At 34.4% G+C, this 23,666-nt stretch overlaps 1 protein-coding gene and 1 non-coding gene across 3 annotated transcripts; both read right to left on the bottom strand.

Moving 5' to 3' along the window:
• Positions 1-2,468: 2,468 nt before the first annotated feature.
• On the bottom strand, positions 2,469-2,540 carry TRNAD-GUC (transfer RNA aspartic acid (anticodon GUC)). The gene has a single exon. It is a non-coding gene; the product is annotated as a tRNA-Asp (tRNA).
• An 11,749-nt stretch (positions 2,541-14,289) lies between these two features.
• Positions 14,290-21,907, bottom strand: LOC107949675 (uncharacterized). Of its 2 annotated transcripts, XM_016884403.2 has the most exons (16): positions 21,618-21,907; positions 21,438-21,521; positions 21,197-21,270; positions 21,079-21,112; positions 20,903-20,961; positions 20,379-20,493; positions 20,214-20,251; positions 19,581-19,678; positions 19,349-19,404; positions 18,192-18,453; positions 17,953-18,065; positions 17,292-17,348; positions 16,389-16,454; positions 15,797-15,871; positions 14,945-15,040; positions 14,290-14,637 (listed from the first exon to the last, which is right to left on the bottom strand). In XM_016884403.2, the coding sequence occupies exons 1-15, from the start codon at positions 21,792-21,794 to the stop codon at positions 14,978-14,980; spliced, it is 1,371 nt and encodes a 456-aa protein (XP_016739892.2). In that variant the 5' UTR covers positions 21,795-21,907; the 3' UTR covers positions 14,290-14,637; positions 14,945-14,977. The 2 variants fall into 2 exon arrangements, with proteins under 2 accessions (XP_016739892.2, XP_040946082.1); XM_041090148.1 differs by lacking the exons at positions 14,290-14,637; positions 14,945-15,040; positions 15,797-15,871 and adding an exon at positions 16,704-16,755 and having other exon boundaries at positions 21,618-21,900.
• Between the last annotated feature and the right edge of the window lie 1,759 nt (positions 21,908-23,666).

The following is a 23,666-nucleotide window of genomic DNA, read 5'->3' as shown; positions in this document are numbered from 1 at the left end:
CTAGAAATTCAATAAACATATTTGAAACAGTAATCAATCGGACCCGATTCGCAAAGCAAATCAATAATCAAATTAAAAAGGAAAAAAATAAATTAGATTAGAGAATAAATAGATATATGGGAGCTTAAAAGGGATTAGAATTAGAAAATCATAAAACCATGAAATTGCAATTGGTGCATATATCTTCTGTCGATGTTGCTCGCTTCCTCTCGACATCTCCCCATTGCCACTGGGCATTTCTACTCCTCAACTGCTATTTTTTGAACCAAAAATGGAGAACTCAAAGAGTTTGCAAGTATTAAAGAGACGATAACAGGGACCTCAGTGTCATAGAGAAAAATGAACTCTTTGACGGATTCAATCCACACTCACCACACTAATTGTTGATACAAGGTATCAACAGAAGTCAAGGTGAAAGGCAAGATTCAAAGAGGATGGTCCTCTGGTGTATCCCAAAATAGAGGAGAAGAAGAACAGGAAGCGGAAGTAGAAGCCCCATCCCCTTGGGATGTCTGCCACTTTTTATTATACTGGGTCAGATTTCGGGTCGAACCCAGGGTCGGATTTCAGATCGGGTCATTTTAATTATAATTGTATAACATATTCAAAGTAGAAAACTTAGTTGCAATTATGTTTCTTGAATTGAACAAAAATAAAAGATTGAAGGAGAAGATAATTGCTAAATCATTTTTGGTAGATATCCATGGCACAGCTTATTTTGCTTTTCATTTATTCTTCTCTTCTTGCTGAAAGTGGCTACTCTCAAAACTTTGCAAATAATATCTCAAGTGGGAATGGATGAACGGAAAATAAGAGAAAAGAATGGAAGAGTGGTGGATGTATGTAGAGGAAATGAGAGATGAATAATGAGTTGATGGTGAGAAGTGAATATAGCTCCCTTATTTATACTTGAGAGTCCCTTTGAGTCTTTACTATTTTTAGCATTTGACATCCCTTGAATTTCTCTTAAAGGTGGTCGACTGATTAAATACCAAAGTTACATATTTTATGTAATTAAATTGGTTAATTTATGAGAGTGCACCACTAATTTTTCCATGTTTTTGTTGAATTTTGTGCAAGGGTACAATTTGGGGCTAAATAGAAGAAAAAGGAAGCAATTGGGCTAGATTGAAGAAAGAAGCAAAGAAGAAGGGCCAAAGCAGAATTTTTCCAAGAATAATTAGCTGAAATTGTTGACTTAGTGGGAGATTATTTTGGGATATTTTTTATATCATGGAATATTTTTCCTTGATTTTCTATATTAGTTGGCTCTTAATTTAGCAAGGCCACTAGTACAAATAGAGGCTACATTGTTCATTTTAATCATCAATCAATTCATAAATCAACTTTCATATTTGAATTCAATCTTTTCTCCATTTTTTCTCACGTAGCATCTGTTGTTCATAGTTTCTTTTTCTTCAATTTACTAATTCCTAGTTAGCCACCTCCTTAAAACGTTTGCAATTCTTTTTTTTTTAAATTCCCTTCTCATTTCCAGTAGCCAACCATCCATTTTAATATATTACTAAATTTCTAGCCTCCATATTTAATTACGCCACCCATCCTTTCCACCTATTTTTTTACCTTATCTAATTATGTCCAATACCATCATGTCCCAAACCTTAGCCAACTAAACCCATTTTCAGCTTTAGGCCGAAATTAGCTTCGTCAAAACCCATGAGTTATGAACCCGAGAAATTTAACTCCTATAATTCCAGTACTTATTACTTCTTTGGATTAAAAGTATGATTTTGTCAACTCACAAAGTCAAATCAACATTAAGTCAAAAAAGACGTCGTTTGATTTAGTGTGGTTAGACGTACAGTTGGAATTCCGAAAGGAACGTTTCTAATCGGTTTTCTGTGAACACATTGGCGTGCCAAGTGGAGATTGCTTTTTGGTTCCGTCAAGGGAAGTCATAATCGGATTTAAATGTCCCCCGCGGTTGAGGGCATTAGTTTGAGCTAGGCTCTTCTAGAACGCAAAGCTATCGGAGTTCTAAATCACGAACGTTTCATGGTTGTTTGATCGGTAAGGGTTAGTTATTGGACGTTCCATAACTAATTTACACAAGGAAGAGTTGGTGTCCGAGGCGTCCTTGGTAGCTATAACTAGCTTATTGGAAAATAGGAGTTCATCTAATTTCGAGGATCGGTTCAAAGACGAGGAAAATTCGTGCGTAAAGCTGAGCTTATTCTAATTAATTTTTCTTCATATTTATTTAACCATTTTTATTATTCTGTTTTCAACTTTTTCTTTTCACGCATTTTATTTATTTATTTCAGGTCTTCAAATTTTATCCCCCCGAACTTCTTGGGCACGACAACTGCCCCGACATAAATCTGGTCAAAAGAGGAACAATTTGCAGTAAACCCAGTCTCTAAGGGATCGAACCTACTCCCTATACTGCTTAAATCGCAAATTTGGCGTAGGTTTATATTGGTAGATTCGACACCCATCAGTTTTGGCGCCGTTGCCGGGGAACGAACCCGGGTCACCCGCGTGACAGGCGGGAATACTCACCACTATACTACAACGACCCTACTCCCTATACTGCTTAAATCATAAATTAGGTGTAGGTTTATATTGGTGGATTTGACACCCATCAGTTTTGGCGCCGTTGCTGGGGACTGGCAACACTTACAAATTGTTTAAATCATCTTCATGACCAGATCTTCATCTGGAGATCTCGAATACGACCCAAAGATCGAGAAGTCAGCACGAGTACGACGAAAAGAGACAGAAGCTCTCAAACGTACGAGTAAAATAGAAGTTAAACTAGGACAAGGGATCCTAGAGTCCAACGTCAAAAGGTTGAGCCAAGCAATTCGTACAGAGGCAATTCGACGTGGGAAACAAGTCAAAGTGGTTGAACCTTAGTCTGAACCACTTTTTGAAACAAAAGAAGCAGAAGTCGGTGAACTAGAAAGGATGGCGAACCGAACCATTCGTAAACTAGCCGCTGCTCCCAACTAGTAAACACCGTTATGCATCAACTATCCAGCCGGAGAAACCCTGTTCGAGTTGAAGTCAGGCCTAATTCACCTTTTGCCCACTCTTCTAGGCTTGAAGAACGAAAATCCACATACCCACTTGAGAGAACTCCACATGGTCTGCTCAAGCATGAAACCATAGGGGGTAACCGAAGATGAAATTAAACTTCGGGCCTTTCCATTTTCTTTAGTTGATACAGCAAGAGAATGGTTATTTTACTTACCCCCGGTTTTATTACAACGTGGGATGACTTATCTCGTATTTTTCTTGACAGATTCTTCCCAGCATCGCGAGCAGCTGAACTTAGGAGAGACATAGTGGGAATTCGCCAAATGGAGAGTGAATCACTGTACGACTACTGGAAGCGATACAAAAAACTGTGTGCAAGTTGTCTTCAACACGGTTTGATCGAACAATCACTTCTTCAGTATTTCTACGAGGGTTTGCTCCCTATGGAAATGAAAATGATTGAAGCTGCTAGTAGAGGGGTGCTTGTCAATATGACTCCTCAAAGGGCAAGAGAATTGATATCCACCATGGCGGTAAATTCTCAACAGTATCGACCAAATTCAGAACCCACAAGACGGGTTAATGGGGTAAACGTTTCATCCTTAGAAGATAAATTGGATAAGCTTACTAATATTGTTCAATCTATGCTTACAGAATAGAAGAAGCTGACCCAACTGTGTGGAATATGTACTACGTCTGAACATCCGAGGGATTTGTGCCCAATCCTTAACGAAAATTCAACGGCACATGTAGACGCTGTCGGAGGTTTTTTGAGACCTCCACAAAAACGCTATGATCCTTTCCCCAACACTTACAATCCCGGGTGGAAGGATCACCCCAACTTGAATTACTGAGCTAATCCTCGACATAATCCATCGTACCAACCAAGACCTCCGTAACCGCTACCCAAGCCGAGCACATCTCTAGAAGCTATTATGGAGAGACTTGCCGTCGATGCTGTAAAATACCAACAGAGGACAGACGCATCAATACAGGAGTTAACTAATCAAGTTAGTAAACTCTCGATGGCAGTTAATCGTTTGGAATCTCAAGGTAAATTACCTTCCCAGACAGAGCTGAATCCTCAGCAGAATGCAAGTGCAATAACTCTTCATAGCGGAAAAATTCTGGAACCAATTCCCGACAAAAGTCATGGGCAAGACAAGGAACGGGAAAAGTAGATTTCTGGTCCAAAAGTTAGACCGAAATCAGAAGTTCAGAAACCAGTCGTGATGCCACCTCATTTTCCAAGGAGGCTCACAAAGGATAACAAAGAGAAGGAGGAAAAAGAAATCTTCGAAACGTTCAGGAAGGTGGAGGTAAATATCTGTTTGCTCGACGCTATCAAACAAATCCCTCGTTATGCGAAATTTCTCAAGGAATTGTGCACTAGCAAGAGGAGGTTAGTAGGTAACGAAAGAGTGAATGTAGGAGAGAATGTCTTCGCAGTACTGCAAAAGAAAGTTTCGCCCAAATACAAGGACCAAGGTATGTTTGCTATTTCCTGTGAGATAGGTAATGTAGGCATTAAGAAAGCCATGTGAGATTTAGGGGCTTCCATTAATGTTATGCCTTATCCTATTTATAAGTTGATTAACGCGGGTCCTTTGAAAAAGACAGGAGTAAGAATCCAATTGGCGGATAGGTCAGTCATCTATCCCGAAGGGTTACTGGAAGACGTCCTTGTTAAAGTTAACGAATTAGTTTTCCCTGCAGATTTCTACATTATTAATATGGAGGACGCTAACTCAACTAATTCGTCTGACATTTTGCTTGGAAGACAGTTCCTAAGTACCGCAAGCGCAAAAATTGATGTTCGGAGTGGAACATTGACAATGGAGTTTGATGGCGAAATCGTGAAATTCAATGTCTACGAAGCCATGAGTCATCCTAACTCATTATCAAATATTTCCAGTATCGATAGTATAGATTGTTTAACTCAAAATTATTCTGAATATCATGACTTTGATAAGTTGGAAATTGTCCTTTGCAGAAGCATTGACATGGATGCTTTAAGTCGTCTCGAAGAATTTCAATTATAGAAGATCCGTTGCGAGAAATTGTCAAACACTAGGAAACGCAACCATCGTTGACGAATCGAGGTAACCAACTTGAACTATTACCTTCCCAAATTAAAATGTTCCCTTCGATTTTGCAGCCACCAACCTTGGAGCTTAAAGCATTACCGGACCACCTCAAGTATGTCTTTTTGGGAGAGAAAGACACCTTACCGGTGATAGTGTCAAATAGACTAACCAAAGACGAGGAGGAAAGTCTAGTTCGAGTTTTGAAGGATTATAAGGAAGCTATTGGTTGGATAATAGCCGACATAAAAGGGCTAAGTCCATCCACTTGTATACACAGAATTTCCATCGAAGATAACATGAAGCCAAAGAGAGATGCCCAGAGGCGCCTTAATCCACCCATGATAGAGGTAGTAAAGAAAGAAATCCAGAAACTGTTGGATGCTGGAATGATATACCCGATCTTTGACAGTGATTGGGTTAGCCCGTTTCATGTCGTGCCCAAGAAAATTGGCGTGACAATGGTGAAAAATTCGTCAGGAGAGCTAGTTCCTACCCGAGTCCAAAATGGATGGAAGGTTTGCATCGATTACAGAAAGTTGAATGCAGCTACTCGAAAAGACCATTTTCCACTTCCTTTCATCGATCAAATGCTCGAGCGATTAGCTGTTAAGACCCATTATTGTTGTCTCGATGGATATTCAGGATTTTTCCAAATTCCGGTGGCATTTGAAGATCAAGATAAAACAACTTTCACGTGCCCTTTTGGAACGTTTGCGTATAGACGAATGCCGTTTGGACTCTGTAATGCTCCGACCACTTTTCAGAGATGTATGGTGAGCATATTCTCCGATTATGTCGAGAAAATCACTGAAGTCTTCATGGATGACTTCACGGTGTACGGTAACTACTTTAATGAATGTCTCGATAATCTTGCTAAGATATTACAAAGATGCCTAGAATTTAATCTTGTTTTAAATTATGAAAAATGTCACTTCATGGTTGACAAAGGATTAATTTTGGGTTATATATTTTCCTCAAAAGGTATTAAGGTCGATAAAGCAAAAACAGATATTATTAACTCATTACCTTACCCCACATCTGTGAGGGAAATTCGTTCGTTTCTTGGCCATGCAGGATTTTACAGATGATTCATAAAAGACTTCTCGAAGATCGCGCAACCACTTTGCAGTCTATTACAAAAGGATAAAGAATTTGAATTTGACCAAACTTGTAAATACGCATTTGACTTGATGAAGCAGAAATTGGTCTCCGCTCCCAAACCACCAAATTGGAACTTCCCGTTCAAAATCATGTGTGATGCAAGTGATCGAAGTGTGGGAGCTGTTCTTGGCCAAAGAATAGGGAAAGAACCTCATGTTATCTACTATGCTTCGAAAACTCTGGATGCTGCCCAAAGCAATTACACAACCATTGAGAAAGAACTATTAGCTGTTGTGTTTACTTTAGATAAGTTTGGATCTTACCTGTTGGGAACTAAAGTGATTATCTTTTCTAATCATGCAGCTTTGAAATATTTGATAGGGAAGATGGAGGCAAAACCTCGACTGATCAGGTGGATTCTGCTCCTACAAGAGTTTGATTTTGAAATCCGAGATAAAAAGGGATGCGAAAACTTGGTAGCTGACCATCTGAGTCGATTGCCGATTCTAGTGGATGACACACCATTGAAAGACAACTTGAAAGCCTGTTTTCAGCAAATGCGATTCATCCTTGGTACGCAGACATAGTAAATTACCTCGTGACAGGTACTACACCTTCAGAATTACCAAGGTCTAAAAAAGATAAGATAAAAAAGGATGCTCGATATTACATTTGGAACTATCCTTACCTTTGGAAGCATTGCTCCGATCAGGTAATTCGACGGTGTGTAGCAGAAATAGAGGTACAGTCTATCTTAACTTTTTGTCATTCTTATGCATGTGGAGGACACTTTGGACCTAAACGCACCGCACATAAAGTCCTCGAGTGTGGACTATTTTGGCCAAGTATATTTCATGACGCCTTTTTATTTTGCAAAACCTGTGAAAGATGCCAAAAAGTCGGTAATCTTAGCCGTCGAAATGAGATGCCCCTTACTCTCATCCATATTTTCGAAATTTTTGATGTGTGGGGCATCGATTTTATGGGTCCTTTTATTTCTTCTTTCGATAATTTCTATATACTCTTAGTTTTTTATTATGTTTCTAAGTGGATAGAGGCAAAGGCTACTCGCAATGATAATGCTAAGACTGTGGTTGACTTTCTTAAGAGTTCTATCTTTTCCAGGTATGGTACTCCACGAGCATTAATCAGTGACAGAGGAACTCATTTTTGCAACAAGCTCGTAAGTGCACTTATGGAGAAATATGGAGTGACTCAATAAATTGCACTGCCTACCATCTACAAAAAAACGGGCAAGCCGAAGTGTCAAACCGTGAAATCAAGTCCATCTTGGAGAAGACTGTTAAACCTAACAGAAAGGATTGGAGCTTGAGACTAAATGATGCACTTTGGGCTTATAGGACAGCTTACAAGGGACCAATAGGCATGTCACCTTATCGACTCATTTTTGGTAAACCGTGTCATATCCCGATTGAATTTTGGGCAGTTAAACAATGTAACATGGAGATGGAGACTGCAGGAAGAGCTCGAAAGCTGGACATTCAGGAACTCGAGGAAATTAGAAACGATGCATATAAAAATGCTCGAGTTTATAAAGAAAAGACGAAGGCGTTCCACGATAAGATGATCACTAGGAAGCAGTTTTCAATAGGATAGAAAGTTCTTCTATACAACTCCACCTTAAAAATTTTCGCTGGTAAGCTTCGATCCAAATGGATAGGTCCATTTACTATTACAAATTTATTCTTGAATGGTGTAGTGGAAATTCAAAGCGAAGAAACTTGGAAGTGCTTTAAGGTGAATGTTCAACGACTAAAACCCTTCTACGAGAATTTTCAAATGCACACAGTTGAGGAGATTGTTCTCAAGGAGCCCAGAATTTGAATAACAGGTCGTCGAGCTTAACGACGTTAAACAAAGCGTTGTTGGGAGGCAACCCAAATTTTCTTTTCCTTTATGCAAATAAAATTGTTGGTAAAATGGAAAATGAAAATGCATGTCAAGGATTAGTTCTGTCTAAGGAAAGACTTCGTACTTAAGAATATTCATTGTGACTCACCTCTCTTTCCTGGGAACTTACTTGGTGCATTTATCACGACTATTTTACCAAATCTCGTAATCTTGGTTTTTAATAATTTATTTCTCGAGTTTATAGCTTAGCTAATAATTTTGAAAAAAAACATTTTAAATTTTCCTATTATTATTTATTTTTACTATTTTATTTTATTTTCATTTTTATTTTTATTTTTGCAGGAAACATTCCAAGACAAAATTAAATTCCACATGTCAACCCACAAAATTCTTTTTATTTCAGCCAAGGCCCACTCTACCTACGAGATCACCCTCTACGACGTTGAAATACATGGGGAGTTTCTTTTTCTCTCTTTCTCCTACTTATCTTTACTTTTATTCTTTAAATTACATTGGGACAATGTAAAATAAGTAGGGGGAGGGAAACATAAATTGGAATTTGCCTATCTGTCATCATTATTTTTGCATGTTTTCGGTAAAAGGTAAATTTTTCTTTTGATAAGATGGGATGGTACACTTATAGTTTGACCTATTTAGCTATTTAGTTCTTTACGCATAAACTTTTCAATAACCTAGACTTAGTGGGTAAGAAATTTTTAGGAATTATGAGTTTGCTTGACTGTCTACCTTATACTTTTCATCTTTCAAATAATAATAATAATAATAAAACTCCTCTGATACGAATGTTAAGAGTGAAAAATTGGAGCTGTACACCAGACTGAGTAACTGGAATGTGGTGCTTGGGTTGTCATTACATCTCGCGTAAAAAGGTTTGTGTGACTGTCTAATTTCTTTGCACTCACTCCACTAACAAGCTATTACGAGTAGGGCTAAATAACCCGCTTAGAGACGTCCGAATTGAGTAACCGGAACATGGTGCTTGGGTTGTCATTATGTCTCGCGTAAAAAAATTCGAAAATGTCCTAAGTACACAAAAAATTATTATATTAAATAAAATAAAAAATAAATTAGGGGTAGGCCTATCAAGCTCTAATAATTCCAAAATATATTTACTTACTTCTTAGGCTAGGTTATTTGAGATGTTAATGTTCTAGGATTAAATTGTTGAATTGTGCAAACCATGGGGGTCAAGTTCTATTTTGGAGAAAATTTTTCCTTTTGCAGATTCATACAAAATGCTCGAGGACTAGCATAAGCTAAGTGGGGGGATTTGATTAAATTCCAAAGTTACATATTTTATGTAATTAAATTGGTTAATTTATGAGAGTGCACCACTAATTTTTCCATGTTTTTGTTGAATTTTGTGCAGGGGTGCAATTTGGGGCTAAATAGAAGAAAAAGGAAACAATTGGGCTAGATTGAAGAAAGAAGCAAATGAGGGCCAAAGCAGAATTTTTCCAAGAATAATTAGCTGAAATTGTTGACTTAGTGGGAGATTATTTTGGGATATTTTTTATATCATGGAATATTTTTCCTTGATTTTCTATACTAGTTGGCTCTTAATTTAGTAAGGCCACTAGTATAAATAGAGGCTACATTGTTCATCTTAATCATCAATCAATTCATAAATCAACTTTCATCTTTGAATTCAATCTTTTCTCCATTTTTTCTCACGTAGCATCTGTTGTTCATAGTTTCTTTTTCTTCAATTTATTAATTCCTAGTTAGCCACCTCCTTAAATCTTTTGCAATTCTTTTTTTTTCAAATTCCCTTTTCATTTCTAGTAGCCAACCATCCATTTTAATATATTACTAAATTTCTAGCCTCTATATTTAATTACGCCACCCATCCTTTCCACCTATTTTTTTACTTTATCCAATTATGCCCAACACCATCATGTTCCAAACCTTAGCCAACTAAACCCATTTTCAGCTTTAGGCCGAAACTAGCCTCGTCAAAACCCGTGAGTTACGAACCCGAGCAATTTAACTCCTAAAATTCCAGTACTTATTACTTCTCTAGATTAAGAGTATGATTTTGTCAACTCACAAAGTCAGATCAACATTAAGTCAAAGAAGACGTCGTTTGATTTAGTGTGGTTAGACGTACAGTTGGAATTCCGAAAGGAACGTTTCTAATCGGTTTTCTGTGAACACATTGGCGTTGGCGTGCCAAGTGGAGATTGCTTTTTGGTTCCGTCAAGGGAAGTAGTAACCAGATTTAAATGTCTCACGCGGTTGAGGGCATTGGTTCGAGCTAGGCTCTTCTAGAACGCAAAGCTGTCGGAGTTCTAAATCACGAACGTTTCGTGGTTGTTTGATCGGTAAGGGTTAGTTATTGGATGTTCCATAACTAATTTACACAAGGAAGAGTTGGTGTCCGAGGCGCCCTTGGTAGCTATAACTAGCTTATTGGAAAAGAGGAGTTCATCTAATTTCGAGGATCGGTTCAAAGACGAGGAAAATTCGTGCCTAAAGCTGAGCTTATTCTAATTAATTTTTCTTCATATTTATTTAACTGTTTTTCTTATTCTGTTTTCAACTTTTTCTTTTCACGCATTTTATTTATTTCAGATCTTCAAATTTTATCCCCCCGAACTTCTTGGGCACGACAACTGCCCCGACATAAATCTGGTCAAAAGATGAACAATTTACAGTAAACCCAGTCTCTGAGGGATTGACCCTACTCCCTATACTGCTTAAATCGCAAATTAGGCATAGGTTTATATTGGTGGATTCGACACACATCATCGGCCCTTGAGTTTAGGAAGGTGGGTGGATGGTTTGCTATTTTTGGAAGGATGTTAGCTTGATTCAAGTTTGATTCAAGCGAGAAAGGTTGGAAGGAGTGGACGGTTTGCATATTTTTTGGAAATGGAGGTTGGTTGCTGATTTGGTGATTTACCAAGTCTCCATTGGACAGTTTGACATCCCCATGGCCAGATTGGGCTCTTTCCTCCCTTAGAGGATTTGGGCTTTATTCTTGGTAGCAGGATTGTTCAGCTTCAATGGCCCATTTGAGAGCTGGGTCAAGGTGAATTTGAGATTCCAATACTTTATTTGAGGTGTTCCATGCTAATTATTTATCAACTCATGTCTGCATGGCTTATGCTGTAGAAATGCTACAACATTAAGCATCAATAGGTGAGCTTTAAGACTGTGTTCTTTTCTACTGCTCCAAACTGCTTCAAATTGGCAAAAGTATATAAGATTAGCATGTAATTAAGTAAAATATATATTTTAATTTTAATTTTCTCCAACTTGACAATTTTGTAATAAAAACTATAGAATTTACTATCAAGCACTCAGAATTTGCATGAATTACTAGTCTGAAGGTGTTGTAAATGTCTATATAATTTAGAATTATCAATAACCACTAGATTTTCAAAATATTTTTCACTAAAACGTAGCTCAATTCTTGTGCCAATGCACTAACTATCTATCACTTTCATACTCAATAGATACCTATGTACATGTCACACTAATTCATGATTTAAAACTAATACTTCTTAATGCTTACTTTGTTGGTGAGATATGATTTGGCAAGCCACGCTCAATCTTTTTTCTCATGAACGCTTTCTTCAATCTACGCGTTTGAAAACGTGTTAAGCTTCATCAAAGCTTAGTAAGTACTCACATGAATTCTATATTTATCTCAGTATTTAATATTTATTTCATTTAAATACACTAATTCATTTTATGTCTTGTCTTAGCCACTTCGTTATAGGAGTATCAAATGTTTAATTAATGTAACATGTCTTAGGTATAAAATTTCACTTCCCACTTACTTTGCTTACCACTTATTTCTCTTAGCACTTATTTCACTTGGTCACTTTCTTCACTTCCACTTGTTTAACATAGTCCTTAGTGAACGATGGGGAACCGAGAATGATATGCGGAATCACCAGAACATTGAAGTGCTAATCACTTGTGCACTGAAGTGTGAATCACACTACAAAAGTGAAGTGTTGTTAACACTAAGCACCAAAGTGCCTATCCCACTAGTTCTACCTTGTTTACTAGGGTTTTTACATTATTTTGTTCACTTGTGAACATTTCTTTTGTTCTCATCACATTTGCACTACAAATTCACATGTACACTTTCATATATTACTTATGCCCATATCACACACTTTCACATAATTAATTCATTTCATATATCAGTTAATTCATTCATTAAAGAAAAATTATTTAGTATATTGTCAGTGAAGTTTTTTTAAACTCCACTAGCACTATTAAATGAGTGACAAGTGTTATTTACTTAGTATATTGTCAAAGTTATTTTAATTTTTTAATATTATATAAGGATACATGTAAAATTCTAAGCTACTTGAGGAGTTAAAAAAACCTCCCGTGGTAGTGTACAAAATAATAACCCTTCATTAAATATTCTTTCACTAATTTTATATATCACTTGTCATATTCACTTTCACTTAATTATTGCGTTCACTTCTTATATACTTTATAATTAATTTATTAAATTCACTCGTATTAACACTTATTCATTATTAATTTTACTTACTATATTTCATTTCGCTAATTTCATTACTTGTTAATTCACGTATCACCTAATAATTTCTATCTCAAGATCACTTGGTTACAAAATTTATTATACTTTTGTATATTATTGAATTTAGTCCCATTTTCTAACATATTATTTACACTTCAAGCTTATTTTCACTTTCACTTCTCATGTCACATGATATGTCAATTTATTCACTTTAATTCTTATCGTTTCTGAATACTATTTCTCATTGATTCTTTCATACTAATATTATTTTTAATTAAATTTACATTCACTACACTTAACTTGTCACATATATCAATTTAATCCCTTGAAAAATAAATAGAATTCGTAGTACTTACCTATTTTTGGCTAGATTTCACTTCCTCCCCTTCACTTTTTTTCTTTTCACTCTTTTGTCACTTTCTTTTCTTTGTATACAACACTTTCATCACTACCTCTTTTATTCTCTTCATGAACATGTCATAAACATAATCAAAACTTATGTAAAAAATTTATTATCTTTTGATCCTATTTCAACTAAATGCAAAATTCTGAAAAGAACACTTGAATTCTTACCTTGACATGTCGATTTCTCACACTTCAACCCATGAACTCATGAATTTCATTGCGAAATCTAAGGTTTTGATATTGTTGGAGACTTAATTTCACTTGAAAATTCACTTAGAAATTAAAGGTTTTGAGTAAAGAACGTAAAAATTGATGAAGGAAGATCAATTGAATAAAAGCCAAACTTTTCTTTCTTCTTGCTTCTTCAACACTTCTTTTAATATTGCTTGAATAATAATATCTTAAATATAATAATTTCAATCCAACTCTATTTTCATCAAGTTCCAATGACCCAAATCATGTCAAAATTCCATAATTTGATAAATATAATAAATATATAATAATGCACACATTAGTTCTCACTTCATCAAGTAAATTCAATACACATGTTCAAAAATATTTTTGATAAATTTACCAAAATATCTTTATTTAGATAATGATCATTTTGTCCTCACTTTCTTTTTGTAAAATTTAACTCCAATCCTTTCACTTTTTTCCACCAATTCAATTTAATCTAGCATCTTTTAAATTTTATAATTTGACTTCTCTACTTTTCATAACTTTACAATTTAGTTTATACCTCAAATTAATATTTCATAATATTTCACTTGTTTCAGCTTTCTTCAATATCTAATATCTTTCTCTACTATCACCGATATATCACATTTTATTTACCAAGAAAACCCACTAGCACCACTTATATATCATAGTGGTTTTCGGGGAGTAACAAAAACACATAATAAATTATATGCAAAATTCATAAAAATAGCAGATTTAAATGAGATGATAACTTGAAGATAACATGTGATGGTAGTGCATATGATGAAGTAGAGATGATAATATTTATATACTCTTCTTTTAATATATTAAAATTGCAATTATTTGTTTCAATTGTGTATAATTTTTTAAATAAACATACACAATAATTAAATTTTAAGATCAGATTGTTGGCAAAGATATGAGGAGAAAGAGTGATTATATTTGTTGAATGGCAGTATACTTTGAGAATGAAGATAAATAGGATGTTACAATAAAAGCAACCTCATTTATTGGTACATCAAAATGTAAGAAAAAACATGTTCCAATTTTTAATAAATTATGAAAAGAAAATTCTTAAGTAATACTTTCGAGAAATCAATCAACGGCTGATATAGACTTTTGTGTTGAATGGGTAAAGGGAAAACAACGGATAAAAAACAGTGTATGATCAAATACAATGATTTGAGCATATCATAATCAACTTGAAATGGTTTTTGATTTCTTTCAGTGAATACAACTAGGATACAATTGTTTCTAAAAAAAGGGTAAAATCCAGGCTTTGCCAGAAAAGGCAGATGAGATCAATGATAACTTGGTTCGCCTGATACTCTACATGCAACCATCTTTGCTTTAATTTGATTTCTAAAATTCAATCCCATAAACTTCAGCAGCTTAATCCTGGTGTTGCTCTCAGCATCCATAATATATCCCATCCCAGCTCTGACAGAACAAATAAGAAGCACGTCATCATTCAAACATAAGGCACCAGATTTAAGCCTAGACCATGACATATACAATTACATAAAAGCAAACATGCAAATAAAATCAGTTTTAATCATACTTGGATTCTCTATCTTCTTACTCTTGATTTTTTTTTTCTTTCTTTCTCAGCATCAAATTGTACTCTATATTCTACTTCCTCCCCCCACACCCCCAATTCTACATATATACCTACATACACTGAAACGTGCCCTGTTTTAGATCTATGGTGCACAAATATCAAAAATATTGAGGGTGACATTCTTACCTCCGACTGCCCAAGCTAACGACAGCTCATAGCCTATTTTTCAGCTGGTTGCCTACTGTTTTCATTGGACTCTGAGGAAATGCCTTGCTCAATGCACTAGAAAAGCCATTGTTAAGAAGAGGGTACACATCAGTTTATATTGATCAAGAAATATAGGGAAGGCACCTAATGCTGATATTATGCAACATTGTACTGTATGGACAAGCAATGTAAGTAGATGTTTGTTAATGATGTGCAAGTTTGGAAGATAGATACATATGAAATACAGATTAACGGGGTCACCTCGAGGTGTGGACCACAGTAAACTACATCATAAAATATTTTTGCCAAGACTTAATATCAACTGCTTCCTTCTTTGGACACCTAACTTATTAACAAACTTGACTGTGAAGTTTATGGATGATAAGGACACTTTATAGCCTCTCATTTTGCATGGTTGTTTTACATAGCCACGAACTTAAGAGAATGACAATTGCTATATACTGCCTTCTTCATGGTAACAAAATCTCTTGCTATGTATCCTCAATAGCTGGGCTGTGTTTTTAACATGACAAAACCTGGTGCAGAACTTGATATATACAACCTTATTGGACAATAATCTCACTGTCAACATAAATGGATAAAAACAAGTTACTAATCTATGTTCTTAGCTGAACAGAGAATCAAGTTTCACAATTGTCTCATTTTCCAACTACAAGAACCTTTGAATTTAGAGCCAAGGGAAAACATAACTAAAGTACATCATACTATGTTTGGCTGCAACTCAGAAAATCATCCATTTCACCAGGTTGAAGCTGCTGCCAGATGGCGTAGCATTTCTGGCTTTTACAATTAACATGAAATAACGTGTACCTGAAGAAGATATCCATGCAGCCAATCTAATGTCTGTGGAAATGTGGTCGCCGCTACATTGACAACTGTTAAACCCTGTTCCAAGGAACAAAGATGGATGAAAAACAACATAAAGTTAATAACACTTAAATTTTCAAACAACTGGAGAATTGAGTCAAAATAAGCCTTTAAAATTATGACAAGCCGGGGTGTAAATGCCTGTTGATTTGCTTCCTTATAAAAGTAAGGTAGCTCATTACTGCACTCTTCTACCATACTAAAACTTTAAAATACCTAAAATGATAGGGCAATCCAACTATCCAGGAACTCCAAAGCATAAGCACAAAACATCAGATGGTAATTCCAACAAAAGCAAACTCATGAAATCATCTTGGAGAGTGTTAGATAGGACAATCAAGAGGGACATCTTACACATGGCCCACTTTCTTTACCAGCAATCTGATTTTATATTAAATCTAAGATACCTTAATGTGACATTTTATTGCATACAGATGTTACATATTAAGTATAGAAAATAGCACTGAAAAACACAAGAGAAAAGGAACAAATATTTCAGCCAAAAATCAATAGAAACTGGCATGAAATGGCATACCTGTGACTCGAAAGAGCAAAGATAGTTTTGAATAGTCTTTAAGTTGGTTATTAGCTTATCTGTATCCTGTAATAAAAGAATAACAAAACTGAAAGTTTTTATTATAACTTCATCACAGTGGAATAGAAAAGTCAATTGAGTAAATAGTTTACAAAAGGAATAAACAATGAAAACAACACTGAAGAAGAAAGAGATTTGACATAGAGCAAAAGAAAAATCAAGGTATCAGCATGCCCTTTTTTAGCAGAAACAATGATGCAAAATTTTTGCACACATGGACATGGTTGGAAGGCATCATTTCACACCTTAGCGTACCTTGTTAGACTGTCCTACTTGACAAAGGTATCCTCTCCAGCTTATCAGAACTCTGGACAAATTTACCATGTGCTAAAATTCAAGTAATTGTTTTCATACTCAAATAAGAGTGAAAAACTTCCACTATTGATAGAAGGCAACTTATGACTGTACTTGAGATGACACAAGGTTCTAGGCAAGCTAAAGGTAAAGCTTTAACAAAACTACCATTAACAGAAAACTAGCAAAGAATCCATATTAAAGGGAACAACATACAGGAATATAACTTTTTGAAATTTGCAAGAATCAAGTTTCCAAACACCAAATGAAGCTAACAGCTACTCTATATTTACAGAATCATACTGTAGAACTCAGTCCTTAATCATAGCCCTTTGCTAGAGGGAAAATATTAACATTTAAGATTGAGAAGAAACTTCAAATCAACCTAACAGTCCTAATCATCCGGTTAAAGATTCATAAAATACCATCCAATGACCCCACAAAGCTTTCTGTCAAATGGTAGTATTTTTCTGCCATGATGATAGCTACTTCACCTTCAGGTTTAGCAAAAGTTTATAATGGAATGAGAACCCAGAACCGTTATTATACCTGGACTACACATTTACCACTTAATGTCCGAGTAGTGATCCGCTCCTCTAGTAATGCCTGAATATAGTAGAAACTGGTTAGAATTTAGAAAATCATGTGAAATTGAGAAGAGAGACATTACAAGGGAACAGTTGAAATACATTCATAATTAAAGAAAGCCACCTTCATACCATCAAGAATAACTTTACATGAACCCGATTACATCTTTTCAACATCAAGAACAAAATGCAGCAGCATCATTGCTATGCAAGGATATAACCATCAAAAGAACCCAACTGTCATAAATTTACATTTAGAATATCCCATCCAACAAATGACAAGACACACAGAATAGTGGAAAATAAGCTCCATGCTCCACTAAAGGAACCATCCATATTGTAGAGAGTTCAAAATCCTTAGGTGGGCTTTTCTCCCCATACAAACACAGGTTTCTGATGGTACAGCTTCTATCAAAAGAGAGTTCTATAAATGGAAATCAACATAGCACCAGTATTTGCAGCTTTACCAAAGGTGAATTAGAACTGGCATTTCCTCAATATGCTAAGTTTAGCAGTGTGCACCTCATTATTAACTAAAACAAATTTACACTCACCGACAAGCTTCTCATGTAGTTTACCGTAAAATCTGGATATACAAAAGTGAATAGAGAAAGCAACTACACCTTATGATCAAATTCAGCCATCTTCAGAACTATGGGTATAATTATTGGTTTAGGACCAGGTTTCTCTTTTCTAAAGGTACTTCCATTTACTTCAGCTGCCTTAACAGTTTCACCTGCATAAACCAAAAAAAACGGTTAATAAACTGTCATATTGCACTTACTTAGACTCTAATACTGAACATGTACAGGAAACAAAGCTAGGTGCCATACCAAATAAAGAGTTGAGAGCAGAAATCTACCTTTATTCTCAGATGCAGTTGCTAGAGTAATGGACTCCAGAGATTCAGAGACTTTGTTCACCTGATCAGCAGACACACCATGCACAAGATGGTTTTGGCTATTTACCACATTACTTTCAGATGTACTTGTGCAATTATTTTCCACTTGCACTGCAGAATTTGATGCAACGGACAGTGGGTTTGGTTGATGCCCTTCAGCCACAGAGGTTGTAGCTTTATGTTCATCATCCATTAAATAAATGCTTGGGTCCAAATGTATTCCCTGTTATTGTCACAAAAACAAGGAAAACCCACCAACTTCAATGTGCCACACATTGACGTGGCATGCCAATACTTCCCAATCTCATGCAATGAGCAGGTACAGACGAAAATTACAATACTTAAGCAGATTATAACATTTCATCAAAGCTCGCAGCCAAAAAAATGAACAGATATAAAGGTAGTACACAAATTCCAGAAATAACACCTATCTGCAGGGCAATATGGTAGAAGATCAAAGTTCAAACCTCATCCCTATAGGCTATAACATATCACATTGTGATATGAATTTTTGTTCAAACACATAGCCATGCCCCACTAAAGCCCACTATGGCTAGATCATGTTATGTTAACTATTACATTCATCAAATCACAGACAAGAATAACCATGAAGATCAATAGAAATCTAAGGATGGAAGTTTAGATTCAAGCCCTGAAAATACAATAGAAACAACAAATAATGTATTTTGATGCATAAAATCTATTCATTCATGGAAAGCAGCTCATGGCCAGCTAGACTCTGCGCTTATTTGAATGAGCAAGCTGTGCGACACCCTTTCATGCCCAATTGCTACAATACCAAAGATATACTTCCCAGATAATGTATTTTTATGGAACTGTTTGGTTTTATTTTCAAGATAGCACCAAAATATCTTATTAAAGTAGATGAATCAATGCAAAGAAATAATTAATATGAACCACAAAAAATCAAAACATAGTGTACTCTATAGGCATGAACATATCAAAGTGTTAATTCTTGAGCACATTAAGGTGAAATGACATCAGCATTAACCACAAAAGATAAAAGAAAGAAAGAAGCATATGCACAAAGTCACAGGGATGGAGAATGAGTAGGATGTTGGCAAAAAGAAAGTAATCAGCAATCAAAAAAGCCACACCTCGATTATAATTGGTTTTCCATCTTTCATTGCCTTTTTTAGATCCCCATTCAACCCTAGGAAATAAACAGCACAAAACAAAACCAATAGTGAATATACCTTTACAAAAAAATACAAATAAAACATATAACAAGCTATTTGGGTCTTATATGTCTCTAGGCAATTCCTGCTTTTACATTTATAAGGAAAGAACAAAATTTCATCATAGCTAACTGGATATTTTAGAAACTACCTTTACGAACTATCCTGCATTCTCGACAAAATTCTGTAACCAACTCCTCGGAGGAACTGAAATCCCGTTCCCATACAGGAGTGGATGCCAATGGTGCACTAAAACAAATAAGATAAGTAAGGATTTTTTACAATCTGTTAAAAGTAACGGACGTCATGCAAACCAACTTCACAGATGAGCTTTTTTCTATTAAGTACAATCTACTTTTTCTAAGACACATGGATTGTGAGCGATACTAAAAATCAAGAAAACAATAACAATAAACATCTAAATCAAATGCATTATTCAATTTAAGGTAGTGCCTTTACATCTACCTTTACCTGAAAAAGCAAGTGATTAGCAAAATAAACTTCTTATCTTGTAATCAATAGATAGCTGTGGTGACACTTCAGTGGAAAACCAAAAAGACACATTCTAAATGAAAAGCTTAATTCCTATCAAGTATAACTAGAACAAACTATTACAGGTTATGGAAAATGTCTTCCTTTGATTGAAACCATAAAATGTCTTACTTGATAACCATCATTTTATTTAATTTGTTGCACAGGTTTGAAATAGTCAGAAAACTTCTAAATTGGAACAGAAAGCTGTATAATATAAGAAGAGAAGAAAATAAATAGATTCTAGACGTACTCCGTTGCTGTGCGCAGCAATTCATAAACCATATCTGTCTGTAACAAGTCAAAAAAAGAAATGTAAATACATAAAATAAAATAAAAAACATAATAAACAGATTTAACCAACAAGGAAATATGAAGAAAATATTAAAATTTCAATACAAGAAACAGAATGCTAAACCTGTAAGACATTAGGCAAGTTCAGCCTCTGTGCAAGTTGTGTGGCTATTGTAGACTTCCCAACACAGGCAGTTCCACAAACAAGAATCACCAAAGGAACCCTTTGATGGTGAAATCTGAAAGAAAGAAACAAAGAACACTTAGAAGTTCCTTAGATATTCTTGCTCTGATATTTTATGTCAAGAGCAAGTAATGAGTCAATGGAAATTTGTTCCATGCATAGTCCAACTTAAACTTAATCCAATATTACTTGTGTCTTTATAATCATCAAGTATAGGGTGAAAACATGCATTGGACCTAGACCCACAATACGACTAATTATCTAGCATAACAAATTGAAGATAATTACCCAAAAGGGGAAACTCTTATAAGGAAGCAAACACCATTATCAGACAGTTAGGACAGTTCTTTGGCATAATTAGCTTTGATGCTACTAAACATGCAATAACGAAGTTGAAAATGAAATTTTAATTCCATAATCAGGCACCATGTAATTGTTTGGCATCATCTTGAAAGCTAACTAACCTGGTCATCATCTTGTACCGATTTATATACTCTTCCCCATAACCACGCCGCTCCATTAGCTGCACAAAGTGTATGATTAGAACGCTCCACAAAGCTACAACCTCCAATAAATCTGGAAGTGCTCTCCGCTCTACTTTTTCATCCATAAAACAAACTCGAAAATGTTAAGAACACACCTTAAAAAGATTAACTTCCAAATCAGACTGTGAGCTGCACAAGTATATGACGAATAGATCATTAATATATATAAATAAAACTGATATATAAATCAAAAGAGACAGAAAGAAATCATACACATCCAAAAGGCTGTTGTCTATAAGCAGCTTCTTGAGCTCAAGAGCGATTTTAATTGCTACATGATTCGGAATCTGAAACCCTCATGTCATAACGACACATATAAAATAAACAAACCAAACATAATCTAGTAAAAAACCACATAAATAGTAAAAAGCGAAGAAAATAAAGAAATTCAAGCAAGCATATTTCAATAAAATCCTTTAAAATCATTATTTAAAAAAATGAATGGAATTGAGACCTTTGTGACAGTTAACATTCTGCTGAGCAAAAATCTGGATAAAACATAATAGTGATCGGCGTTATCACCCAACCAGACCCTCACCTAAAAGTCCAAAAAGAAATAAAAGAGAAAACATATGAAAATCGGAAGATACTGTTTAAACTTAATTAGAATAAATGAGATTTGGAGAGATAGAACCTTGACGAAGTCGTATTTGGAAGAAGCGTTGCGAGGACTGGATTTGACGGAAGGAAAAGAGAAACTGGTAATATTGTCGTCGTCTTCGTCTTCACCACTGTAATTGTGGTTAGCTCTTGAACGCTCTGCAACTCCCTTGCCCTTGATGTTGTTCATCGTCCTCTCATTTTCTCCCATTTTCTTTTCCTTTTCGTTTTGGATTTCAATGATATTTACTTCAGACCTTCGAAACCGTTTCCCTCGACTTAAAATTCGACACTGTCGGCTAAAGCCGTCCACATGGTTGCCACTTCAGCATTCAACTTCTCTTTATTTATTTTCTTAATAATAATAATTAAAATATAAGTAAATAGTGAAGCATGTTAGAAATAATATTTGGGTAAAATGTACAAATGGTCACCCAACTATGTCCACATTTCTGTTTTGATCACTCAACTTTAAGGCACTAACATTTGTATTTGTTTTTATTCTAATCACCCGCTGGCCTTTTTCTAATGGGTATAATAACATATTTAACCCTCAATACTTACATATTTTATTAATTTGATCCTAATTTTAAATAATTTAATAAATTTAATCTTCACATTCATAAATTTTATCAATTTGATCCTAATTCTGAATAATTAATAAATTTAACACTTCACATTTACAAATTCTATCAATTTAATATTCAAACTTCCTAACTAAATCTTTCAAATTTTAAAATAGAGACAACTTCTCTCCTACATACATATATGTTTTATTGGATAGTTGCACTATTAGGTCGAAATTAAGAAATGTAGTTAATTGTATTTACTTACCAAATGTTTAAAATGATATAACCTGTCGCCTTTTTGCTTTGGTTTTTATTGTTCAATTGACTGAAGGTATAATATTTTCAGGGTTTCAATCAATATTGTTCTTTTATGTTATACAGCCCACTTCGGGGCTTACATCTTTAAAAATGATAGGTCCACAAGTATTTTAGTTTTTTAAAATTAGTATTTTAGGATCAAATTGACAAAATTTATAAATGTGAAGGGTTAAATTGATTAAATTATTTACAAATAGAATCAAATTGATAGAATATATAAGTATTGAGGACTAAATGTGTTATTATATCAATTGAAAAAATGTCATGCCATTATTTCCGTTATCAATTTAACGACGAGTGACCAAAATAGAAACAAAATTAAAAAATCCTAAAGTTTGATGATCAAAATAGGAACACGGATATAGTTGACGAATCATTTGTATAATTTACCCATAAAATTTTGATTGAATTGATGAATTTTATTATCGAGTTTCAACTGATATTATTGAGACCAACATTTACATCTTTCAAACTTAAATATATTTTTTACTCAATTGTTTTTGAAAGCAACTAATTTTATTATTTTAACTAAAATCACACTTAATTTATTTATTAATTTTATCTTTTATAATTTTTTTTATAAATGTATGCATATAATAAAATTTATTAAACACACCATGATTAAAACAAAAATGAATGAGATACTACAAATATATTTTGCTTGTGGAATTTTTAACTGTATTCAACTAATTTTACTTATTGTCTAAATTTTAAAAATTTTAATCTTGCTTTAACATTATTTAAAAAATCTGTTAAATTTCATATAGATTATTAAAAATTGTTCCATTTTAAGATTTGAATATTTATAATAAAAAATAAAAACAATTAACTTTTTATTACCTTTCAAATACTTTAGATTGATATTTATTTAAGGTAATAGAAAAATCATTTAAATTAATTTTTGAATTGTGCAAGATTTGGTAAGAAACTAAAATGTAAGTTATTTAAAATAAAATATATAAAAAGTTAAAAAAATTAATTAAAAATGTCAAATTACATAAATATAATTTATTATATAAAATTTTTTGAAAGAGACATGAATTTAAATATCATATATGAATTTAAAGACACTAGTTTAACAGATATAACGGTAATTTATGTAATATAATTTTAAAGTAGAATTTTAATAATTTAAATATAGTTTTTTCTTCTCATCTTCCATAATTCGTGGGTGTTCGTTTTTTTTTATCTCCACC

Source organism: Gossypium hirsutum, chromosome D03, assembly GCF_007990345.1.
Source record: "Gossypium hirsutum isolate 1008001.06 chromosome D03, Gossypium_hirsutum_v2.1, whole genome shotgun sequence".
Lineage (NCBI taxonomy): Eukaryota > Viridiplantae > Streptophyta > Magnoliopsida > Malvales > Malvaceae > Gossypium > Gossypium hirsutum.
The sequence above is the reverse complement of the archived record's forward strand: the minus strand, read 5'-3'. Positions and strand labels throughout refer to the sequence as shown.